Source organism: Acomys russatus, chromosome 5 (assembly GCF_903995435.1).
Source record: "Acomys russatus chromosome 5, mAcoRus1.1, whole genome shotgun sequence".
In the NCBI taxonomy this organism is placed as follows: domain Eukaryota; kingdom Metazoa; phylum Chordata; class Mammalia; order Rodentia; family Muridae; genus Acomys; species Acomys russatus.
Window position 1 is genome coordinate 20460425 of NC_067141.1, and position 25156 is coordinate 20485580.

The following is a 25156-nucleotide window of genomic DNA, read 5'->3' on the forward strand; positions in this document are numbered from 1 at the left end:
TTAGAGGTTCTTCTACACTGTGGGGACATGTTCCCACAGCTGGGAAGTTGGGAGTGGCTTCTCTTTCCCATTAGCTGTGTCTGTGGCTCCCAAATGACAGTGCTCAGGGATCACTGTGAGCTCAGTACGGGTTGAGTTAAGTCGGCTGCAGATGGCTGCAGGTCCAGCAATCTCTTCCCAATGGCGTCTTGGTGCTAGAGGAGAGAGAACACCACAAGTATCATGCCTGCAGCAAGTTCAGGCTGGACTTGGGGTCAGTGTGGACTAGCAACGGTTTCTCTGGCAGGTAGCACGAGGCAAAACCCAAAGCTCAATAGGAGGAAAGGAGTCCTAACTTTAGCAGCCAAGGCTGGCCAGCGTAGTGTACAAAAGAACTCCCAGCTTTGGAGGGGCTGCTGGAGGCAGGCCCATTGCTGGGAGGAGGAAGCAGAGTCCAGAGGCCTGAGCATGGCTGTGTATGACATACGTGCATCTCGGCAGGCATCTCCACACTTCAAACAGGCAGTTCTGCCATCCCAGCATTCTGGCCTCATCCTAGGCCTTGCTTCTCCTGCTCAGCAAATAGGCCTTGCTTTTGGTGCTGTGGTTCAGTTTCATCTTTGTCTTCTTTCTGTCTGTAGTTTCTAGTGACTCTGTTTCCTTCTGCATGTGTGTGTGTGTGTGTGTGTGTGTGTCTGTGTATATGTGTGTATGTATGTATGTATATATCTCCGATCCATATCCATCAGCCTTTATCCACTACTAAACCTAGTAGCTCTACTGATTAAATTACTCCTCAAATCATTCTTTTTTTTTTCCCCCTCCAAGGAACCAATACTTCTAATTTTTATAACAAATTCAGGATCAGATCTGGTCACAGGCAGAAGCTGAACTTATGCCCACACACACTACTTAATTTAGATCTTGTAACCGAGTCAGCCTGGGCATCTCCCAGGGTATGAGTGTCACGAGAAGAGCAACACTTGTCTTTTCTTCTCCACCACCCTATACTTAGCATGAATTTTAGGTCATGTATACTTCTTTGAAGTCACTTAAGGCAGTCCTCAAATAATCTGATTGCCATTCAGTATCAAACAAAGTGGTGCTGACAAATGCCAAAACTAAATACAACCCAAGGTTATTGACACCAACTTTAGTGAGTTCATAGGAGCCTCCTCATGTTCCCTAATGCCTCAGTGCTTGCAAACGATCCCCAGCAGGGTACCAGGATAACAAGAGTGGACAGTGGATAGTAGACAGCTGTGGAGAGCCTCAGACATCAGGCTCCACTCAGACCAACAGAGAGCTGGTCACAGCCTGGACCACAGCTCACCTGCCTGCTCTGAATCTTCATAGCCCCTCATTGACCAGATGTCCTAGATATGTGCAGTCCACAGGAGGGACACCAGCCACTGGTAGCTGTTGACCGCTCCAACAGTGGCCCATGTGCCTGAGGAATTGATATTTTCATTTTAGTTAGCTTTACTAATCTGTGTGGGGAGCTCAGTGCATAGCCCTAGCAGGTAGTTCATGGTGCCTCCCAAGCCTGGCTCTGATTCCCTTCCCATAAGGAGAAAGTGGCTGGCTGCCTATCTGGTGGAAACCAGATCTGAAGCCAAGATGAATGGTGCCAGAGCCTAGACTCTCCTCTGGGACCTGACAATGGGAAAGCACTGTCCCAGCAGTTTGGGACAGCTGAAGAAGCATCTAGCTGGTTTTTTTTTTTTTAAATCACATACTGGCCATGAATGGAGACCTTGTATAATTCAAATCCGTTTTCTCCGGGTCTCCCCCCCCCCCCTGTGGATTCACACCATTTACAAGGTGAGGGTGAGCCCTGGCTGAGTGGCTGAGTGGCTGAGTGGCCTCACACTCTTATCCGCAGTGAGCTGGGGCAGGACCCAGAGATCCTAAGAGTCCTGCCCTCACAGTGAGACCACAGAGTGGTTTCATTTTGCTGAAGCTCCAGGCTTCCCACAGCTGCTCAGAGACTGGGCAGCACAGTCGCCAGGAAGAGCTGAGGTAAACCCTGTCATGCTGCCCAGTCAACCTCCACAGTCCAGCTAGTAGGTTTCTAAAGCAAGATTTGGGGGTTCACCTGCACATGGAAGAAACTCACATTGCTAGACTCCTTTAAGCTTAACTTACAGAGAAGGACACTGCGCTTATCCCTGTTGGCTTCCTGTCTGTGGACGTGATATGACCAGCTACATCCTACCCTTGCCACCAAACCTTCCCTGGCATGGTAGACGTACTGCTGGAAAAGTAAACTAAAATAAAATGTAAAAAGGAAGGGATAGAGGGAGAGAGGGGGGAAAGAAAGAAGGGAGGGAGAGAGGGAGGGAGGGAAGGGAAGGGAAGGGAAGGGAAGGGAAGGGAAGGGAAGGGAAGGGAAGGGAAGGGAAGGGGGCAGGCAGACAGTGGCCCAGCCAAGCATGTGGTGCACACCTGTGATCCCAGCACAGGGAGGCCAAGACAGGAAGACTGTAAGTTCAAGCAGATGATAGACTAGAGAGTAAGTTGCACACCACCCTAAGGGACATAATGAGGCCCTGTCTGGAAGAGGAAAGAAAAAAAAGCTGCTAACAAACAGAAGGGAACCATTTTGGGAAGGTACTCAGCCCTGGAGTAGATTTCCCCGTCTCTCCCCACAGCACGGCCAGATGCACTGACTTTAGAAATAATCAGCCTGTGTCCAGACAGACAGCAAACATCAGAGCTACCACTTGTTCCCATGAAGTGCAGGGCCGTGGCAACCTCATATCCAAGTCCTCTGTCCATACTGTCACCTGAGTGTCCCCCTCACAAGGTGAGGGCCCTGGAGAGGGGGCTCCCTATGGCCAGAGAAGGAAGGCAGCCTACCCTGAGCCCAGTACTGGCCAGGGAGGCTGAAGAGAGTAGAGGGGCCTTTTGGGCTGCACATATGGGGTCTGCCTCTCCTGACCGAATAAGCTTCTGTCTCTGTAGACCCTGAGTCTTCAGATGATCCCCAAGAGCAGACAAGCCACAAAGGGGCTTGGCCCTGGCCCTTCTGGGTTAGAGTTTAGAGAACTCTCCAGAAGCAGCCAGGTAGGACCAAGCTGGTGGGTGAGGGGATGGATACCCCAGGAGACAGACATACTCTAAGACTTGGCCAAGTCTCAGGAATCCAGGTAGGCCCTAGGGCAGCACCTCTCAATCTCCCTGACACTGTGACCTTTTAATACAGTTCTTCATGCTGTGGTGCCCCCCACCCATAAAATTATGTCATTGCTACTTTATAACTGTAACTTCACTACTGCTATGCATTGTGATTTAAATATCTGATATGCAGGGTGTCTGCTGTGCAATCCCAATTGGAGTCATGACCCACAGGTTGAGAACTGCTGCCCTACGGAGATGGGGCATAAGGATCTTCACCGTACTTTCCCTCTTGGCAGGCAGCCATGAGCACTGGGGTCTGGCATCCTTGAGGGATCAGGTGCTGGTTTCAAGGTCAACCCCAGGAGCCCACTCCTGATGTGCTCCCTCATTCTTTTTTCTTTTTTTTTTTTTTTTAACATTTATTTATTTATTATTTATACAGTGTTCTGTCTGCATGTACACCTGCAGGTCAGAAGAGGGCATTAGATCACATTATAGATGGTTGTGAACCACCATGTGGTTGCTGGGAATTGAACTCAGGACCTTTGGAAGAACAGGCGGTGCTCTTAACCACTGAGCCATCTCTCCAGCCCCACTCCCTTATTCTTTTTCCTTGTCCTTCTTACGCCAACCAAATGGCTCCAGCCCTGGAACACACTTGTCCTTCCTGTGGCCACTCGGGCCACATTTGCCTTCCGTGCCTGCATCCCGAACAGAAGACAAAGTGGTAGCTGAGGCCATGGTTGCTCTGGCTTCACATGCTGTGCTTCCCCTTAGGAGCTGGAGCAGCAGCTCATGATAGAGAAAAGAAACTACAGGAAGACCCTCAAGTTTTACCAGAAACTCTTACAGAAGGAAAAACGCAACAAAGGTAACAGTGCAGCTAAGCTTCCCGCCACAATGAGCTGTTTTGTGGCTCCTGGCAACCATAGGCTGCCTCTGCTCTGCCCACAGGCTCTGAGGTAAGGACCATGCTGTCTAAACTGCGAGGACAGCTAGAAGAAATGAAGTCCAAGGTGCATTTCCTGGGTCTGGTCAAGAAGTACCTCCAGGCAAGTAGCCTTCTGTCCCGCCCACCCTGCTTCCTGAATGAGTGCCAGCCCTCAGATGGGGTTCCTTCAGTCGGTCTATGGATCAAGACACATTAGATCATGCGCACGGGGTTCAAAGTACTGAGAAACCCTGGCGTTCCTGGCTGGGTCAGTAGCAAAGTGACCCATAGACACGCATGCACCCGGTGGTCAGCCGTAATTCACTTCCTTTCCCACACAGGTCATGTATGCAGAGCGCTGGGGGCTGGAGCCCTGTGATCTGCCAGTGATTGTGAACATCGCAGCAGCCCCCTGCGACACACTGGATTTCAGCCCTCTGGATGAGTCCTCTTCCCTCATCTTCTATAATGTCAACAAGCACCCATGCAGCGGCCGGCAGAAGAAGGCTCGCATCCTACAGGCTGGCACACCACTGGGACTCATGGCCTACCTCTACTCCAGGTGTGTCGGGGGGGCCCCAGAAGGACTCTCTGACCCTAGGGCACAGATTTGAAAACAAAGGGGAGAAAAACAAGGAAAGCTCTGTCTGACATGGGTTGTGCAGCTAGAGACTTGTTAGAACTTAGTCGGACATATGCCAGCTACCACCTCCTGCATGGCCGCACTGCTAGCCCCAGCAGTCTGTCACAGTCCCCATGAGACATCCCCCCACCCCACCTCTGGTCCTGGGACTGGGTCACAGGATGTGGCCAGGTAGCACTGCGGGGGCTCCTGGGGCAGGCTGCAGGGTTAACATACTGTCTACAGGAGGCACCAAGATACCATCTGGATCCAAATCACCAAGGAAAGCATGTCCTAAGGGGCACAGAGCACTATGTGTAGTATTTCTATGCCCTCCATCTCTCTGGGTGTGAACACTGCTCCGGTGATAGCCTGACAACCAAGTGCTGCAGTGCTTTCCCCTAGGTCAGGAAGAGTCCTCAAACTCACCCCCACCCCCACCCCGCCCTGTGCTACTGACCTGCACTCACAGGGCTCTTTGTGGGACATGGGAACCGGAATTTCATTCCCCCCCTTCCCTTCTCCCTCCAGCACTGTTTGCCATGCCTCCCTCTGCCCCATAGAGCTCCATCCTTGCCTTGTCTTTAGAGAATTCAAGCTCGATGGCCAGTCCTATGCCTAGGTCTGCAGCCAGAAAGGCCGTTGTCATTGTCATCTTTGAGCAGGAGGCTAACAACTTCAGCTCTGATGAGCAAGTGGCTTTGGGAAAACAGTTAGGAAACAAACTTCCCTCTATAGAAGCCCAAGCTCCTGGGATACACTTGATGGGTGAATGTGTAGTGGACGTGCATGTGTGTGGCGTTTTGAGGTGATAGGTGGTATGATATGTACTGCACATGTGATGTACATGGGTGTAGTATGCTGTGGAAATATAATATGGTGTGTGTAGTTGTGTGTGTGTGCAGGGTGTGTATTAGTGGGGTGACTATAATGTGTATTGTATGCATGTCATGTGCTTATGTATACATATATGAAGCATGTTGTCAGTATTGTGTGATGCATATAATATGTGAATATGCATGGGAGTACTGTGTGATGTGACCTATCTGAAGCATGTGCTGGTGGTGTGGGACACTATACCTGGGAAGACATGAATAAACATTTACTCACCCCAGATAGGGAACCAATGATAGACGGAAGTGACAATATCACCCAAGTCCATCTTGGTAAAACAATGAGTTTATTGGGGGTTACATATAGGAATGTGGGTAAGGGGGTTACAGAAGCATGGATGACACCAGGGCAGATGTATCACTGAAAGCCACCCAAGCATGGGTGACTAATCGTGAACGCTGGAACCTTGGAGCTCACTGCACGACTTGGAGGTCAGTCTCCTTTTTCATGCATCACAGTTGGTCAGGGAGTGTCTCTTCCATAAAGGTGGTCATAGCCTCTTCCAGGCAGCTCAGCAGGTCTGAGTCTCCTTAGCAGTCCTTACTACTTACATAGCGTAGGGAAGGAGAGGCTTTTGTCTAGCTGGTAAGTTTCAGGGACTTCCTGAGACTTCTGAGTTGTTTACTTGCTCATAATAAGCTTTCTTTGGAGCATCCTCAGTTTAAAGACTCTCCCTTTAGAGTAGGTGGAGGTATTGTCTGGTGGATGTGAAAATATGTGGGATAATTCGGGGGATGGTAATACTATGTGGTTTGGGGCGTGTATGTTTATGGTCTGTGGTGCATGTTTAAACAGATAGCAGTGGAGGTCAGCATCTCCTTGTTGAAATAAGCACCCACAAAGGTTTGGGTTTTTTTTTTTTTTTTTTTTTCAACTCTGAGTAGTCCACAGGCACGGCCTCTACAAGACAGGCTGGACAGGGGATTGCTTAGTCCCTGGGTTGAGATATGGCTATCAGTGTCTAGGTGAGACTCACAGAGGTAGACCAGTAACCAAGCTTCCTTGATCGTCAATATAATGTCTTTCACCGTGGAACTCATCTGTGCAAGAGCCCTCACCTCTGTAGTTATTAGCCGTCATACTCCCCATATTGTCAAAAAGTCACACATTTAGGGCTCCTGTTAGTGTCCCTTGCATGAGGCTTTCTGGGGAGCTCCTGCTCTGGGTAGGTATGTTCAATGAGGTGTGACAATCCCCCAACACACACACACACATACACACACACACACTGAGAAGCTGCCCTTCGAACACACAGGCATGGTCACTCACTCACTCGAGGACACTCGCTCACTACAGGGCCAGGTTTCAGGGAGGGTCCCAGCTGGCCTAGGCTCAAGGCCCAATTCCCATATTCTACCCTCAGTGATGCTTTCCTCGAGGGCTACGTCCAGCAGTTTCTCTACACTTTCCGGTACTTCTGCACACCGCACGACTTTCTGCACTTCCTCCTCGACCGCATCAGCAGCACCCTATCCAGGTACCACCAATGCATGGGCTCCTGACCAACAGGGGAGGGATCCTGGGCACTTTATTTAGCCTGTAAAGGGCTCTGACAGGGGTGGGGCACAGAAGAAGTGTCCTTGGGAAAGATCAGGGCAAGATGGAGGAACTGAAGAATCATGGGTAAAAGAACGCAGCAGGGGAGGACAGCTAGAGTCTTTGTGCTAGGTTGGGGAAGAACACTGCTTCCACAAAGAAAACAGGGGGTAGTTGAGGCCCAAGCAAGAAGACAAGAGAAAGCCAAGCTCACCAGCTTGGCAAGGATAGTCCAAGTAAGAAGAGGCCTGTGACTGTAGCTTCTTTCCACGGGGCACCCAAGCCATCTGATTGGTTAGGAAGAACACCAGATTGGGGACTAAAGAGGCGGGTGGTGAGCTTGAGAGGTGTTCTCTGTCCACCCTCACCTGGCCTGTCATCACTTGGACTCCCCCTGAACTCCTTACCCTGCACATGCCCAGTTGGGGCCTGTGCTGAGGCTTGCCATCTGCCTCCAGGGCTCACCAGGATCCTACCTCGACCTTTACCAAGATCTACAGGCGAAGCCTCTGCGTCCTGCAGGCCTGGGTGGAAGACTGCTACACCGTGGACTTCATAAGGAACGCGGGGCTTCTGGGACAGCTTGAGGACTTCATCTCTTCCAAGGTGACTGCTGCACTGGCCAACCTGGTCAGCCTTCTGGGCTCTGGCAGAGACAAAAAAAACACTGCCCTGTCCCAGAAGCAAAAGTGACACCCCATGCTTCTGCCTAGATCCTGCCCCTAGATGGCACTGCTGAGCACCTGCTGGGCCTCTTGGAGGTGGGCACTGAGCGGAGGACAGACAGTTCCTCTCGAGGTGCAGACCTAGAGGATCCGAAGGAGACAGAGGAGGACACCAGACCCTTTAACGCTCTCTGCAAGAGGTTCTCAGAGGATGGCATCTCCCGGAAGGTGGGGACCTGTCCTGTGGAGGGTTTCTCTAGACAGGAATGCATCCTAGAAGACATAGCATGGACACATATACACATGCATGCACGTGCACATATATACACATGCAGAAACAAGAGGTGCCTACACATGCCCATGCAGACATACACTTGCACATACATAGACAAATGCACATATAGATGTGTGTACACACACACACTCATGTGCACATAAGTGCTGCTTATTCGCGACCCAGGCTCTTCCCTGCTGGGCTGGCATTTCCTGCTCTGTGGAAGGAAAGCCATGGACTGGCAGGGTTAAAACTCTCCTAGCCAGGGTCCTTCTGTGACTCCCTGAACTCACATTCCTGATCCCCAGGGCAGAGCACTGAGTGGAAGAATCCACTGGGGTCAATGAATGGTCTTTCCACCAGTATATGGACATAGCTCTAAATCTGAGCAGTGCACATGGGTGATCCGCTCATGTGAGCAGGACAGGTATCCTGTCAGCAGGCCTGGAGGGAAGGCATTTGCTCTCTGGCTCTACCTGAGCCCGTCTGAAGAGTCCTAGGTTGGACCAGCCTATTCTCACTCTGCCCCATCCTGGCCTGGCCTGGCCCACTCAACCTGGAGGGGGGCACCTGTCTTTTTTTTTTTTTTTTTTTTTTTTTTTTTTCCAGAGCTTCTCCTGGAGGCTGCCCCGGGGCAATGGGCTAGTGCTGCCACACCATAAGGAGCGCCAATACACCATTGCGTCAGCCCTGCCTAAGCCCTGCTTCTTCGAAGACTTCTATGGCCCCTATGCCAAAGCCAGTGAGAAGGGCCCTTGCTTCTTGACAGAGTACAGCACCAACCAGCTCTTCACTCAGCTGACTCTCCTACAGCAGGTGCGTGGGAGCTGGGGGACTCAGACTGCTGCTACATTTGAGTCAGCTGCTAATGTCATAGGGTGTGCCCAGGGATGCTCTGATGCTTATGAAACCTCAGCAGACACTTTATAAGAGGGACAGAAGATGGACGGTGAGCAGTGGGGCCTGGTTGCTGGGTGCACAAGTTCTGTCTTTAAAGCGGGGAGCCCCAGCCCAGCAGGATTCTCCTCTCCGGCTGCACAGGGCACCCAGAGCACCATGCCCCGAGCATCCCCTGCCGATATAGTTTCTTATGTCCTTACCAAGCCCTGAGCACTGATCAACAGCTCCCTCTGTTCCCGCTCCTAGCCCAGAGACCAACAGGTCCTAGCGAAGTCTTCACCATCCTGTAACCCAATGTCATGAACCGGGTGACAGCACAGGATGATCCTTGCCTCTATCATTACACCTAGCCAACAAGCCCTGAGGTGACCTGCACATAGAAAGCTCTAGCAGTCTATCCACAACACGCTTGGCAGGTTGATCTATGGTTGCACAAATGGCTTCAAAATACGGAAGCACTCTTTGGGACACTGCCTTGGCCATCAGGCCCTTGGGAACAGCGGGCTGACCGTCTGCTTCTGTGTATCCTACAGGAATTGTTTCAAAAGTGCCACCCTGTCCACTTCCTGAATTCACGTGCCCTAGGTGTCATGGACAAAAGTGCAGCCATTCCCAAGTGAGTGTCTACTCCTGAGAGTGGGCCTGGGAATCCTTAGTTTGGAACGTTGGTGGGAGGGTCTGGAGGGTGGAGAAGATTACCCTATTGGCTCTGTGAGTGCTCCTGGGTGAAGGAGACACTTGGTTCTTATCCTGTGGGAAGGATGCCTTGACCTCCTCTCACTCTGCAGAGAGGCCCCACAATCCCAGGGCTTGTCAGGACACATTCTCAACATTCTCATACCCCCAGGAGACATGCATTTTTTTTTTTTTTTTTTTTTGTGCAGAGCCAGCTCTTCTGAGTCTCTTTCCGCCAAAACCTGCAGTCTATTCCTACCCAATTATGTCCAGGACAAGTATCTGCTTCAGCTCTTAAGAAACGCAGATGACGTCAGTACCTGGGTAGCTGCTGAAATTGTGACCAGTCATACCTCCAAGGTAGGCACCTCCATGGCTCTGAGGTCAAAATGACTATGGGATTCTGCACAGCAGTGCCCCTGTGAGGTGATGGTCAATGCCTTTTCTGCGTGCAGGGAATCCATGCTTTGTGTCTCAGTGCCATAGTCAACCCAAGGCAAATGCCAACAGTGAAGTGGGTACTAATGTCTACAGACACATCCCAGGCTGAGTGCATGATAGTTACAGCCCAGCTTGTGCCCTCTTCCTACCAGGCATCGTCCAGATCTATGGACCACTTGGAAAGCAGGATGTGTGAAACCACCAAAGCCAGGCATGGTGGCGCATGCCTTTAATCCCAGCACTCAGGAGGTAGAGGTAGGCAGATCTCCTAGAGTTTGAGACCAGCCTGGTCTACAAAGTGAGTCTAGGACAGCCAGGGCTACATGGAGAAACATTGTCTCAAAAAACAAAACAAAACAAAAAACATTAAAAAAAAAAAAAAAAGAAAGAAAGAAAGAAAGAAAAAAAAGAAAAAAGAAACCTCTATCAGGACACTGAACACCATCTCTTATATACACAGTCACTCACTCAGTCCTTCATACACAGGACCTCACATGTACAACCCGCCCCCAAGATAGTCACACTCCAGGCAGTGGTGGCACACACCTTTATTCCCAGCACTTGGGAGGCAGAGGCAGGCAGATCTCCGTGAGTTCGAGGCCAGCCTGGACTACAGAGCAAGTTCCAGGACAGCCAAGGCTACACAGAGAAACCCTGTCTCCAAAAACAAAAAACAACAACAACAAAAAATACAGTCACACATGGTGAGAAAGAGAAAGAAACCGACTCGTGGACACAGCCCCTCTCACACACAGGCCATATACCTAGCCCTCTGCAACTAATCACACGGAACACACACCATCCGACATGGACACAGACCCTCACACACTCACAGTCGCTTATGCACTGCCCTTCGCACAGCCACCAGCTTTCTTGTAGCTACAAGAGAATGCCTGGCTTATGTAAGTCAGGAGGAGGAGCGATTTGTTTTGTGTATCGCTCCAGAGATTGCAGTCTATCGTGGTAAGGACCGCATGATGGAGAAGACGTAAGGCAGAGGTGACAAGGGGCCAGAACAAGATACGTGCCCGTTCAGACCCACCTCTTCAATCACACCCATCCTTCCCCAGTTCCCTCTATTGATGGAATAAACCATTCATTAGACTAGCGCCCTCATAATCTAACGGTGGAATCCAAAACATAGAACTGCGCTTCCCTACGCGGGGTGTTTCCCAGTCCAATCAGGTCAACAGTCGGATTAACCATCGACTTCATCGTCTCTCACGTCACACACGTCATCCTCATGCATGCTCCTTCACCCACACTGCACAGCCTCTCACACCAAAACTCCTCTCACTCCCACACATTCTCTCACTTAGTTCCTCACACACCTCACAGTCCACCGCAGTCCCTGACACTCAAGCATTCCTTCAAGATAGCCCTTCACACCCACAGACTCCCAAACACAAAATTCCTCTCATATTTCTGCTTGGGAGCCTAGCCTTTAATGGCTGAGCCACCTCTCCAGCCCCACAATTCTTCTCACACAGAGCGCCCTATGTACAAAATTCCTCACACACAGCTATTCCCCACCTGTGTCCATGCTCCTTTCCGTTTCTCTCACACATATTCCCTCATCCCCTGTCCAGTCACAATACGTACCCATCACCATGTCGTCTTGTCTCATCTTTGCCTGAGTCTATTCATGGCATGGCTTTTGCCACCCTGAGCTGCCCTGCTTGCACTAAGGCAGTGATCTTCCTGAATAAACTGAGGGCCACAATTCCTCCCTTGCAGATCCCACACTGCAGGCTCTCAGTAGGCTTGAGGACTTCTAAGACTTTGCTCAGTATCTGAGCAAAGGGAAAGGTCCAGCTTTTGTGGGCCCAGTCCCAGTTCTCCCTTAAGTCCTACGTGCCTTGAGCTAGACTGGGGATAACACAGCTTGCTCACGCACAAGACCTGGAGCTGAAAAGGGACTGTGTTAGTTAGCATTTCTATTGCTGCTGGGATAAAATATCATGACCAAAAAGCAAGTTGGGGAGAAAGGGGTTTGCTTAGCTTATACTTCCTTTCACTGTTCATAACTGAAGGAGCTATGACAAGAACTCAAACAGGGCAGGAAGCTGGAGGCGGGACCTGAGGCAGGGCCCATGGAGGTGCTGCTTACTGGTTTGCTCAGCCTGCTTTCTTACAGAACCCAGGACCACCAGTGCATGCGTGACACTGCCCATAGTGGGCTGGGCCTCCCTACCCCCCAATCATTAATTGAGAAAATGCTCTGCAGGCTGGCCCACGACCCAATATTGTGGAGCCATATTCTCAATTGAAGTTTCCTCCTCAGATGACTACAGTTTGTATCGAGTTGACAAAAACCTAACCAGCACAGGGACAATCCCCTGCCTCAGGTCAGTACCTCCTTCCAGGTTCCTACCAAAGAAGATACAGTATCCACAGCTTCTCAAGGCAGAGTCCTCCCTGTCCTGAAGGTGCAGACACTGTTACACTGTTACACAGAGCTCTAATTTATTCCCCTAGGTCGGTACAAGGTGGGATCAAGTGGGTTCCTTCCCACACAGACAAACAGAAGGATTGATTAAACATTGGGATGTAAAGGCTCTGTCTATGCAATGCAGCGTGTTCTTCTTCTGCAGGAAAGGTGGAGGCCTCAGACCTTGGTGGGCAACCATCACCACCAGAATTACAGTTCCCATAAAGACAGCTCCAACCCAGAGATCAGGGCTCCCTCAGCCTGAGACCCACACTAGCTGTACAAATTCACCATCCACACTTCTGCCAGGACACGGGAACAGAAGGCTTGCCATAATCTAAGATGCTATGAGTATCGTGTGTGATGTTAAAATGTGTCAAGAGCTGGGTATGGTGGTATAGGCTTTTAATCCTAACACTTGGGAGGAAGAGGTAAGAAGATCGCTGTGGCCAGGCATGGTGGTGCACGTCTTTAATCCCAGCACTCGGGAGGCAGAGGCAGGTGGATCGCTGTGAGTTCGAGGCCAGCCGGGTCTACAAAGCAAGTCTAGGACAGCCAAGGCTACACAGAGAAACCCTGTCTCAAAAAAAAAAAAGCTTTTACACATGACACCCCAAGCTACTCACAGGCAAGCCCTGCCACTTTCTTTTTGAACAAATAACTCAGTCGTGGGGCTCTATGCCTTGAGGATGGGTTATTTCAACAGGCCTCAGTTGTTCTGCTTCTTCCTCTTTTCTGTCTGCTCTTGCTGTGTCGGTGCTGTGGTCCAAGCTTCCTGCCTTATGCATGCTTGCACAGCACTCTACCCCTGAGCTGCACCCTTCCTGTTTGTCTTTAAAGACACTGAGCATCCTTCTCTCGTTTCAGCTGCAGGTGAATTTGCTGTCCAAATTCCTGCTGATTGCAAAATCTTGCTATGAACAGAGGAACTTTGCAACAGCCATGCAGATCCTGGGAGGTCTGGAGCACCTGGCCGTGAGGCAGTCCCCTGTGCGTCACGCCACGTGGAACTCAGGGGGCTAAGGGTAAGGGCAAGCACACAGGGCCCCAAGGTTCTCACCTGTGCTTCCATCTCAGGCCTGGAGAATCCTCCCCGCGAAGATTGCTGAGGTCATGGAAGAGCTGAAAGCTGTGGAGGTTTGTATCAGTTCCTTGCAGAGGTTCCCCTGAATAACTTGTTCCTTACAGCCTGCGGGGGGGGGGGGGGGGGAGGCTCATAACAGGTTCATATCAGAGAATCCCGAACACACAGGCAGGGCACTGTGGCACACATCTATAATCCCAGAACTCAAGAAACAGAAGCAAACAGATTTTTGTGAATTCAAAGCCAGCCTGGTCTACATAGCAAGTTCTAGGCCAGAGCTACATAGTGAGATCCCACAGATCTGCAGAGCAAAGAATCTGCTTGCTTTCACCTGGCCTGACTGGTCTGACTTCCCAGCCTAAGGTGCAGGTGCTCTTGAGAAGGGATTCAGGTCTACAGACTGATCCTGGTCCAGGGCAAGTGGGAGGCCTGTTCTAATGGCACAGAGGTGGCTTCGTGAGTTGGCAAGCAAGAAACACAGATGACTGTACATTTCCTGGTGAGGCAGCAGGGGCCTCACAGACATTAGCCCGAGGCAGGCACCCCAGAGTAGACAGCCTATGCTGTGCCTGAGCTCAAAGCCCAGCCTCACCTTCCAAGGATCAGAAGGAGAGAACTGATGTATATTCGCTCAGGTTAGCCGGGTGTGGTGGTGCACGCCTTTAATCCCAGCACTCGGGAGGCAGAGGCAGGCGGATCGCTACACAGAGAAACCCTGTCTCAATAAACCATAAACAAAACAAAACAAAACATATGCTCAGGGCCCGCAGTAGCTCACGCAGACGCCATCTGGGAAGGGTAAGGGAGTAAGGAGTAAGGAGTTGGCTGTTTGAGCAGCAAAAGCTTTCTGTGGCTGTCGGTGTTCTGTGGCAGCAAGCTTACTACGTTTGGGCTTTGGACCTGCAGTCCAGAAACCTCGGGTTCATTTCGGATTGAATGTTCAGCGACATATTAGGCAACCCTCATGCCCCAGGAAGACACTTCCCTCCCCTGACTGATTCCCCACCCCCACCCCTACCCCAGGTATTCCTGAAGAGCGACAGCCTGTGTCTGATGGAAGGACGGCGCTTCCGGGCCCAGCCTACCCTCCCCTCTGCCCACCTGCTGGCCATGCACATCCAGCAGCTAGAGACAGGAGGCTTCACCATGACTAATGGAGCCCATAGGTGGAGTAAGCTGAGGTAAGGGGACTCCAGCCTGCCTAGCAGAGCCCACAAGTGAAGCAAGCTGAGGGGAGGGGCCTTCACTACTGCCAAAGGAGCCCACAGATAAAGCCAGCAGAGGTAAGGGGGCCAGCACCCAGTCCAGGTGGCTCTACAGGCGAGCACACTCAAGGACACGTCCCCTCTGGTCTCTGCTCCTTACATCTTCTTTGGCCTCCTCTGCCCAGGGCCATCACGTGGCCCCAGCCTATGAATAGGTTTCGTATCTTCTCACCTCCCACCCTCCTGTCTCCTCTCATTGTCCAACCGTGACAGAAGAGAATGGTCTTGCTAGGTAGGTGAGGCCCAGGAGAGCTTGTGAACAGCGGTGACAACCTGCCCAGTGAAAGACCACCGCCCCCCAGCACCGTGCCCCATGTGTGTGCGTGTGCTCGCGCCTCTGCGTGCATATATGAATGTGGGGCCCAAGGCCAACCTTAGGTGTGATTCCTCCGGAGCTGTTCACCTTGTTTTCACTGAGACCTGAGGCTCTCTGTAGACTAGGTTGGCTGGCCAGCAAGACCCAGGGTACTAAATAGCTCCGTCTCGCCTGTACTAAGATTACAAGTGCTTGCCATCGCATCTGGCAGGTTTGATTTGTTTTGTTTTGTTTTTTGAGACAGGGTTTCTCTGTGTAACCTTGGCTGTCCTCCACCCACTTTGTAGACCAGCTGGCCTCAAACTCATAGAGATCTGCCTGCCTCTGCCTCCCGAGTGCTGGGATTACAGACGTGTGCCACCATGCCCTGGGCATCTGGCATTTTTATTTTCATAAATACTAGGCATCAACTCAGGTTCCCATGATTGCACAGCAAGGACTTTACCAACTGAGTCATCTAGCCAGCCCTAAAATCCCCTTTTAGATAGCCACCAAGTTAAAAAACATAATAATAATAATAACAACAATAACAAAAATTCACTAGAAGTGCATGCTTATTGCAGTAGAAATGAAAGCTATGTCGGCAAAAAGGAAATTAAACCGTGGAGGTAATGCCACAAAAGTGGGTGAAGAACCCTTGTCCACGCTTCACAGCTTAGTGTATGCACAGACATGACTGTCCTTTAAAAAAACAAAAGCAATGAATGCACTGTTCCCAAGCTCAGGTGGACAGGCCAGCCTGCAGGTCTAGTATTCTCCAAGCAGGAGTAAACGCTTCTGCGTTCCTCAGTGCCCGGTGCCCACCAGAGGTGAGTCTGCCTGTGTGTTAACAGAGTTCCCCCAGTACACAGAGCCAGAAGCCCCAAACAGAATTAAAGCAATCAGCATGGGTTTGGGAGGCTTTGTTCATTTTTCCATATTGAAAACCTTAACTGGCTGGGCGTGGTGGTACATTCTTTAATCCCAGACAGAGGCAGGAGGATCTCTGTGAGTAGGAGGCCATCCTGTTCTACAAAAGTGAGTCCAGGATAGCCAAAGCTACACAGAGAAACCCTATCTTGAAAAATCAAAAGAAAAAAAAAAAAAAAGAAGAAGAAGAAGAAGAAGAAAACTTCAACTGAAGAAACCTGACACTGGTTTTCAATGAATATTCATGAAGGGTGGGGGGACCTCAGTCATAAAGCACGCTCTTGTGAATGAGTACAGAACACCCACCCCTTTGGTGCTGCACTTTGGGAAAGGTTTGAGCCATTCAGAGAAGACATTTTGGGCCAAGGGGCGTGGCTTCCCTGTGACCTGCGCAAACTAACGAACCTTTTCTTTCCCCCCACAAAAGAAACATCGCCAAGGTGGCCAGCCAGGTGCACGCGTTCCAGGAGAACCCGTACACATTCAGCCCTGACCCTAAGCTACAGGCGCACCTCAAGCAAAGAATTGCCCGTTTCAGCGGGGCTGATATTTCCATCCTAGCAGCAGATAACAGGGCCAACTTCCACCAGATCCCAGGCGAAAAGCACTCCAGAAAGATCCAAGACAAACTGAGGAGAATGAAAGCCACGTTCCAGTAGCCAGGGGCTTCACCAGGTTGTAGACTCCAAATGGGAACAGATCAAGGACTATGGGTCTTCTGGAAGGAACCCCTGAGGCTGCTGGCCAATGCTCAGACCCACCGAGTGCCCTGGAGAAGACAAGTTTTGATTTCCCTGAACAGAAGTGGAAGCTGCAAGGGACTAACTAGCCTGAGGCCATGCACAGGAGGGCTGAGCCAACCTAGCCCTATCCCCAAGGCTGGGTGTGCACAGCATTCAATGGGGCCCGTTTAGGCTAGAATTTAAAAATGAAAAGGGACTAGATTCAGCTATCCCCCAGGGCCTTCAGATCTTCCCGTAGACCTGGGGTTCCCACCTACCTATTTTTCATTGACCTCTCTAAAACCACACCCACACCCACACCTGACTCTAAAAGAGCCCAAACTTAGCTGCTTGCTGACCTGGTATTTTTGTTTCTACTCAGCAAGAAGGACCAAAACTGTCTTTTGCACTCAGTAGCTCCAAAAGGTCTGGAACCTTCCACTGGAGCCCAAGGTTTCTAGCAACCTGTCTTGGCCAGGTTTATACTCCCACCCCATTCTCAGCCTATCCTGCCAAGCCCCTCCCACACACTCCTCCCGCCCCAGCTCCCAGAAAGTGGGAGAAACAGCCTTTGTCCAAGCTGGGCCGTCTGCCTCAGCAGTAGACCCTCCCCCACTGCCCCTGCCCCCAGCTTAGAACAGCTGCAGTTGACAGTGATGCTGGGCAAAGGCTCTGCCCCATGGAAAAAGAGATAGAACACTGCACACTAAAGCAGCACCAATGCAGGTTCGCCTTCCTGGGGCCTCTGGGAGCAAAATCCCTTTACTGCCATGTGGCTCGCCGCTCCCCCCGCCCCCACCCCTCCCCAAGGGCGGCTGCCTATCAGCCTTCAGCAGCTGCGCATGCGCACACCTATCCACTGTGTTCCCTCAGCTCTGCACACCACCAGCGCTTTAAGACAAAGATGTGAGTGAAGCTTGCTGTCTCAGTGGCATCAGACGCTTTGATTCTTGGATCCTCAATAGCTGGTGCTGGCCTTTGGTTCAGTGGGATGGGATCGTCTAACCAGGAGGGTTAGGAATATGATGAGGGAAACGCTTGGTCAGATACCTTTGGTAACTGGCAGCCACCCAAGCCCTGCCTGCCACAAGACCAAGACTGTTGTGTATTTTAGAAGTAGGGATTTTGTAGTGAAGCAGCTAGTGGTGTTTCTAGGAAGCTGTGACTTGTGACCAAATGCTGGATTTTTAATGCTGAGATGTGTTTCCTCACATGAATTTGCTGGAGACACCAGACCCTGCTTACACTGGATGTAAGTGGGACTGGGGGTCCTGGCACACACATGCAACTAACTCACTGTTTGGGGACTTTTCTATAAGGCTTATGTTCCGTTGATCAACGCCTACATTTTCAGATTTTGTATCTATCTAGTGCAGGAGGTGTCCAGCGCAAACCAGCATTCCAATGGTGCTGACTTATTGCGTGGGGAAGTGAACAGGCTTTTGGCTTCAGCACTGTTTGCATGGCGCCCTGATGTCACAAGGTACAGATTTCTAAATAAAGTCATTTCTACCAAGCTACTGCCATAATGGACCATTTTGTATGTTTCAAAAGCATCACCCACTCTGAAGCTAAAGTTAGTCCTTCTTGACTGGGCGAGGGCACCTTGCACCCGTGATCTCCAAGGGCTGCAAAAGCAAGGAAGCCCAGCCTAGGACTGAAAGCTAAACTTCCAGATCACACCACATTCTGCATGACCGGCTCATCCTCATTGTCACGGGGACCGGGTCTGGCAGACTTAACTCTAATTTCAGCTGTCCTTTCCAAAACCAAGACTTCCCATGACCACAGCACATTCTTCTATTGCAGCAATAGGAGGGGTGCCATGCTCTAACCTGTCCACCCCAACCAGGTTCCACTGATCAGCCTGTGGACAGGACAGAGCTGGCTGGTTCTCTTGGCCATCCACTGAGACTGCTCGCCAGTTGTCCTCAAGGCTCACTGAACCTCACCTCACAGGTCCAGGCCCTGTGCTGAGCCAGGAGCCTGGTCCTCAACACCCTGTCATGCAAGAAGATGGAGTTTAACCGCCCTAAGACCATCATGCTTAGAGTAAACTCAAGATTGGACAAAGATGCCACTGCCACCAGCTGCCTAGCCCTAGAGCCACTACATACCCTCACATGGGGCTTGAACCAAGTGATGAAGACTGAAAACACAGGCTGTAACTCAGAATGCTGTCCCAAGCAGCTAGGCTTGGTATGGCTTGCCCCAGTCATGAGGGACACAACTGGTAGTCCTTGGCCTTTGTTTAAGTCCCTAGTCACAAGTCAGTGATGAAACAGTAGCTAATGCAAAAACAAACAACTAGCTGACTCCTCCTACTTGTCCTTTTCACCCTGTCTTGTGTGTGTGTGTGTGTGTGTGTGTGTGTGTGTGTGTGTGTGTGTGTAGCCTTAGTTGTCCTGGGCTGGCCTTGAACTCAAAGCAATCCGCCTGCCTCTGCCTCCCTAGTGCTGGGATTAAAGGTGTGTGCCACTACGCCTGGCCTAATTATATGTTTTTTAATTAAAAAAAAATTTTTTTACACATTCTGCTTTGTGCAGCAGGGCAAAACTGTGTTCTCAGAGCCTGGGTCCCTAAGGAAAGGGCTAGAAAAGAGAGGGCTAGAAAAGGCAAAGTACAGGGCAAAAGGAACAAGAGAGGGGCGGGGCGAAGAGGTGCGGGGAAGCTATACGATGGGTGGGTCGTATCGATCCGGTTCAGACGCAGAGGGCGGCTCGGGGTCCTTAGAGCGTGTGTGGGCGTCTCTGGAGTATCGCTCCTCTCTGGTGAGGCCACGCCTTGGAATACGAGCACCTCCATCTGGCTCCGGGATGCTGCTTCGTCCTCGGAGGCCGACCCTGTTTTCTCCGCCGTCACCAGCTAGCCCCGACGCCGAGCTACGGCCGGCCGGGGACATCCAGGTGACTACGTCTGATGCCTTCGCCACTCCGAGCGCGATGGCGGAACCCGGCTCGCCCAAGGCTCCCGTGTCCCCGGGCTCGGCGCAGCGCACGCCCTGGAGTGCCCGAGAGACGGAGCTACTTCTTGGCACGCTGCTACAGCCGGCCATGTGGCGCTCATTACTGCTAGACCGCCGGCAGGCTCTGCCCACCTACCGTCGCGTGTCGGCCGCACTGGCCCGTCAGCAAGTTCGGCGCACTCCCGCCCAATGCCGCCGCCGCTACAAGTTCCTCAAAGACAAACTCCGAGATTCCCAGGGTCAGCCGTCCGGGCCCTACGACGACCAGATCCGCGAGCTCATGGGGCTACTGGGCGACGATGGGCAGCCACGGGTCCGCCGTCGCTCTACTGGACCCGGACGTCCTCAGCGTCGCGGCCGCTCGACCCTAGCGGCTTTAGCATCGGTACCTACACCGGTTGAGCCAGGTAAGCGCAGCCATGCGGGCAGGAATGGCCTGGGTCACCCGGGGAGGGGCGGACCCCAGAGGTGGGACTTCTCACGGACTACGAGCTGGACCACGCGCTTCTCTCCTAGGGGCTGCGCTTCAGCAGGCTGCGGGGGACGCCGACCCTGCTTCCGCGCTCAGATTTAGCTCCTCCACTACGAAATCTGCGGGTGCCCGCCGCATTACCAGCTCCCCAGCTCCCACAGTCTTCGACACTCTGGCTCCTGAGCAGAGCCGTGCCCTCGGATCCTCCCCGCGGCCAACCCTCGACCACGACTCGGAGGACCCGACTGACCCTCCTGGTCTTTCCCAAGACCGTGCGACCCCGCAGGTTGCTCCCCAGTCGCTGAACACCGCATTGCTGCAGACCTTGACGCACTTGGGCGACATCTCGACAGTTCTGGGCCCTCTGCGCGACCAGCTGTCGACCCTGAACCAGCACGTGGAGCACCTGCGAGGTTCTTTCGACCAAACCGTTTCCCTGGCAGTGGGGTTCATTCTGGGCAGTGCGGCCTCCGAGCGGGGCATCCTTGGGGACCTGCGTCAATAAAGCTTTGTTAGTTACCAGTCTTCCCTTCCAGAGCCGACTTCCAGCCCTACCTTGACCCCAGTTACTGTCCCCATTCCCACCCCCAAACCTAGGTTTTTATTAAAATAAAGATTGTGTTTTCTACTTAATCTTGTGAGTAAGTTCGGGTTCCCCGTCTAGGTAGGAATGGACCCCTGCGGGGTAGAGGCTAAAAGACTCTCGAGATGCAAACCCACGCCCCGCAGTTTCGGTGAAGGCTTGGACGGGACCCCGCCCACTAGGAGCATTTAGACTGCAGTTGAGAGAAGCTGAACGGCTGGCTGGACAGGGACATGGATGACGAGATAGGGGCAAGAAATTGAAGGCTCGCTCTCCAAGCTTCATACTGTAGAAGCTTGTAGGGAGTAGGGCATCCCTAAAAGTTCAAATCTATATCTATCTTGTGTGTCAGACGGTACTCCGGTCCTTGGGTGCGGGAATAGTCGAGAGCACAGCTCCCAGAAAGATTGTCCTGGCGGTGTCCGGTCTGTAGAGAGAGGCTCGGCTGGGACCTGGGTACCAACTCCAAAGGACTTGGGTTTCCTGCTAGAATTTTCAAAGTTGAAATTCCAAGGCCGTCGGGGACTAGAGTCGGTGGGGGGAGGGCCTGGGTGCGCACCTAGAGGAGAGGATGCGGCTGCCTGCGCTTAACTAGCATAACAATGCCTGCTCTGGCTGTGGCTCCGCTTTACAAATTCTGGGCCCATCCGGCCACACTGCTAACCCAAGGACTGGTGCACTTTTGTTTAAGGGGAGTCCTGAGGAATTTGCCCAGGTGGCTACAACTCCGCCCCCTCCTAAAGACTTGAGGTAGACCTTTGTGCTGGAGTGGGTCTCCAGCGAGATACTGGGGCCCCTCGTGTGAGAGACAAACTTGGGGAGGACCCCATTCTACAGTGAGAATCCCTTAACTCTCTAAAAGTCCTGGTTGAGCTCATACTGAAAATGCCTCACCAGCAGACACCTGGGAGTTCAGAACCACAGGATGAGGGCACGGGAGGTGGGGGTGGGGACTCAGGTACAGTCCAGGTGCCTCTTCAGCTCTTATTTCTCTTAGCCGGTGGGTGGTGGTGGTGGTGCACGCCTTTAATCCCAGCACTCAGGAGGCAGAGGCAGTTGGATCTTTTGAGTCTGAGGCCAGTGTACAGAGTGAAATCCAGGACAGACAGCTAAGGCTTACACAGAGAAACCCAGACTCAAAAGAAAAGAAAAGAGGAAAAAAAAGCCGGGCGAGTGGTGGCCCACGCATTTAATCCTAGCACTCGGGAGGAAGAGGCAGGTGGGTTGCTGTGAGTTCGAGGCCAGCCTGGTTTACAAAGCAAGTCCAGGACAGCCAAGGCTATACAGAATATTTTAGTTAACCTGCCCTGGTTTCTGGGTTTTTGTTTTGAAACAGGATCTCACTATGCAGTTCTGGCCTTGAATTCCTGTGTTTACCAGGCTGACCTGTCAGAGATCTGCCTCTTGAGCATTGGTAGCAACGGTGTGAACCACCCACTCTACCCAATGGCTTCTTTATGGGTTTTGAGACGGGTTTCTCTGGGTAGCCTTGACTGTTCTGGAACTCACCTGCCTCTGCCTCTGTGCTGGGATTAAAGGCATGTGCCATCACGCCCTGGCCTCCAATGGTTTCTTAAATCTTTTTTTTTTTTTTTTTTTTTTTTTTTTTTTTTTTTTTTGAGACAGAGTTTCTCTGTGTAGCCTTGGCTTTCCTGGACTCGCTTTGTAGACCATGCTGGCCTCGAACTCACAGCGATCCGCCTGCCTCTGCCTCCCGAGTGCTGGGATTAAAGGCGTGCACCACCAAACCCGGCTTCTTTTTCTTAAAGACAGGAGTTTAAGTTTGGGCTTCTTTCTCCCACGAGTAGATGGCTCTATGGATTTTTATTATGGTTTTTGATTTGGCTGGGTTTTTGGTGGAGGTGGTGGTTTGTTTGTCGTTTTTTGTCTTGTTTCTGTAATGACAAGAAGATGTAAGGCCTTGCCCACACTGGACAAGGTTCAATGGTGGAACTGTGTCTCTATCTCTATTCCTAAAAATTTAGCAAATGTAAATGATATACATAGCTATTGTATGCACAGAGCCCTCAGCTGAAGCCCTAACACCACCAATACATAAATAAATCCTTTACAATTTCAAGGTCATAATTTCCTCCCGTTTCCTGGTTCTCATCTGTCTGAATTAATGCTTGGTCTGCCCATGTTTTTCTGAATTATTTTTTTATTTTTTTATTTTTTTTGGTTTTTCGAGACAGGGTTTCTCTGTGTAGCCTTGGCCATCCTGGACTCACTTTGTAGACCAGGCTGGCCTTGAACTCACAGCGATCTGCCTGCCTCTGCCTCCCGAGTGCTGGGACTAAAGGCGTGCGCCACCACGCCCGGCTCAAGACACTGAATTTTAACCTAACACATCGGCAAAAGAACAAGCACATTCTGTGTTTTTGGAAACCCTGTGTTTCCTCTCTGTATGACTTAGAGGGTATGGGAACTCCCTCTTCCCCACAGCTCTCATTCCAACATCCTGAAGCTGTCCTATCAGTCCCTGGCTGGTCTTGCTGACCTCCATGCCCACTGTGGGGCTGTTTTATTCTTGGTTACCTGCTGGCATTTCTCAGCATCATCTCTGTGCCTAAGTAATTCAGCTTTGTCTTTTTTTGTCTGTTTGTATTTGTTTTTTGTTGTTGTTGTTGTTGTGGTGGTGGTGGTGGTGGTTTTTTGGCTATTTTGGTTTTTCAAGACAGGGTCTCTCTGTGTAGCCTTGGCTGTCCTAGACTCGCTTTGTAGACCAGGCTGGCCTCGAACTCACAGAGATCCGCCTGCCTCTGCTTCCTGAGTGCTGGGATTAAAGACGTGCGCCACCACACACACAGTTTCATCTTCTATTTGTAACATAGAATAGCCATGCCAGCTCTCAGCTTTCCCCAGGCCTTGGACACCACAATCTTTTCCTCGGCTGGCAGCCTGATTTCAGGCGGTCACACACATGTGAGCAGTTGCTCCTCCTTGGGAGTTTTCTGTTGAATGAAAAAGAGTCTCCTTAGTTCCTTCCTGCTCAAGCTGAACTGCATGCACTGTGCCTGTACTATGATGCCCATGCCAACCTAACAGAGTTTTACCCTGCTTAGTACCTCTGTGCCTGATTGACCCCTATTTATTGGTTGTAGTATTTCTCCCCAGTGTTCAGTTATCTACACAGTTGTTCATGCAAGGCCTGCAGGGTTGGCGAGGCATCTCATGAGGCCCAAGTTCTATCTCCCTCTCTGACCCCATGCTTTGGCTTCTCTGTGGTACTTCCTGTGTCCCAGCTCATAGCTGGTCACTCTGGTTTCCTGACCACACAGATCCCTCTACCCCAAGGGCACCATGCCCCTTTGCGTGACCCTCTCCTGGCATATGTTGCCTAGACTTAAAGCGAATTTGCTTTTCTCATGGTGGCCTGTACCCACTGGCTGCTCATCATCTATGTCATTTGTTGTCAAGATGAGATCTTGAACCTTATTATGTTTGAGAATGTTTCATCTCAAGCTGGACGTGGTGGTGCATGCCTTTAATCCTAGTACTCAGCAGGCCGAGATGGGTGGATCTCTGTTAGTCTGAGACCAGCCTGGTCTACAGAAGCTACACAGAAAAACCCTGTCTTGAAAAACAAATAAACTGAGCACAGTGGTGCACTGCCTTTAATCCCAGCACTCGGGAGGCAGAGACAAGTAGATCTCTGTGAGTTCGAGGCCAGCCTGGTCTACAAAGTGAGTCCAGGACAGCTAAGGCTACATGCACAGAGAAACCCTGTCTCAAAAAACCAAACCAAACCAAACCAGCAAAAAACAAAACAACAACAAACAAACAACAAAACAAAACAAAAACCATGTTGTCTCTACCCCCTGCCCCCCCCCCCGAGACAGGGTTTCTCTGTGTAGCCTTGGCTGTCTTGGGCTTGCTTTGTAGATCAGGCTGGCCTTGAACTCACAGTGATCTAACTGCCTCTGCCTCCCTAGTACTGGGATTAAAGGTGTGCGCCACCATGCCTGGCCCATACTATCTCTTAATCTTTGGTGTGTCTGGCTTTCTCAGAGCAATGGTAAATCCAGTACCCTTCACCATGCAGTGCTGAGCAGCATTCCTGAGACTTCAGAATGTTCTAGAACTTGTAATGTGGCCAGTATAACCACAGAACTGAATTTTATTTTGAGATGGGATCAAATATCTACACAAAAAGGTGTAGTCCAGGTTGTACTTGAACTCACTATGTAGACTAGACTGGCCTTGAACTCAAAGAAATCTGCCTGCCTCTGCCTCCAGGGTGATGACTGTAGGTGTGTACCACCAAACCAAGCCAGAACAGAATTTTTTATTTTCTTTAATTCAAGGCACTACCCACAGGTGCCTCGGGGGTGATAGTTCTATTCCTAGCTGTTCTTCCTGCACCTTT

General features: G+C 51.2%; 2 protein-coding genes across 2 annotated transcripts in view; both read left to right on the forward strand.

Annotated features, from left to right (window-relative positions):
• The window catches only part of Kndc1 (kinase non-catalytic C-lobe domain containing 1), a 53670-nt gene extending 35929 nt beyond the window's left edge, over window positions 1–17741 (forward strand). Inside the window, 13 exon segments of the mRNA XM_051145553.1 lie at window positions 3880–3973; window positions 4057–4154; window positions 4375–4595; window positions 6913–7026; window positions 7544–7691; window positions 7799–7978; window positions 8634–8840; window positions 9458–9540; window positions 9809–9959; window positions 13339–13461; window positions 13549–13608; window positions 14579–14736; window positions 16473–17741. Of these exon segments, the coding sequence (XP_051001510.1) occupies window positions 3880–3973; window positions 4057–4154; window positions 4375–4595; window positions 6913–7026; window positions 7544–7691; window positions 7799–7978; window positions 8634–8840; window positions 9458–9540; window positions 9809–9959; window positions 13339–13461; window positions 13549–13608; window positions 14579–14736; window positions 16473–16704 (1869 nt within the window). The 3' untranslated portion in view covers window positions 16705–17741.
• A 1797-nt stretch (window positions 17742–19538) lies between these two features.
• Window positions 19539–20782, forward strand: Utf1 (undifferentiated embryonic cell transcription factor 1). The gene is made up of 2 exons (XM_051147016.1): window positions 19539–20139; window positions 20249–20782. Exons 1-2 carry the CDS (start codon window positions 19584–19586, stop codon window positions 20707–20709), a joined length of 1017 nt encoding a protein of 338 aa, XP_051002973.1. The 5' UTR covers window positions 19539–19583; the 3' UTR covers window positions 20710–20782.
• Window positions 20783–25156: the final 4374 nt, after the last annotated feature.

What these genes read in the sequence shown, in the direction of transcription:
- Utf1 (XM_051147016.1), top strand. Translation starts at nt 19,584, where the DNA reads ATGCTGCTTCGTCCTCGGAGGCCGACCCTGTTTTCTCCGCCGTCACCA. An exon ending in ACCTACACCGGTTGAGCCAG is followed by an intron (nt 20,140 to 20,248) that starts GTAAGCGCAGCC and finishes CTTCTCTCCTAG; the next exon opens with GGGCTGCGCTTCAGCAGGCT.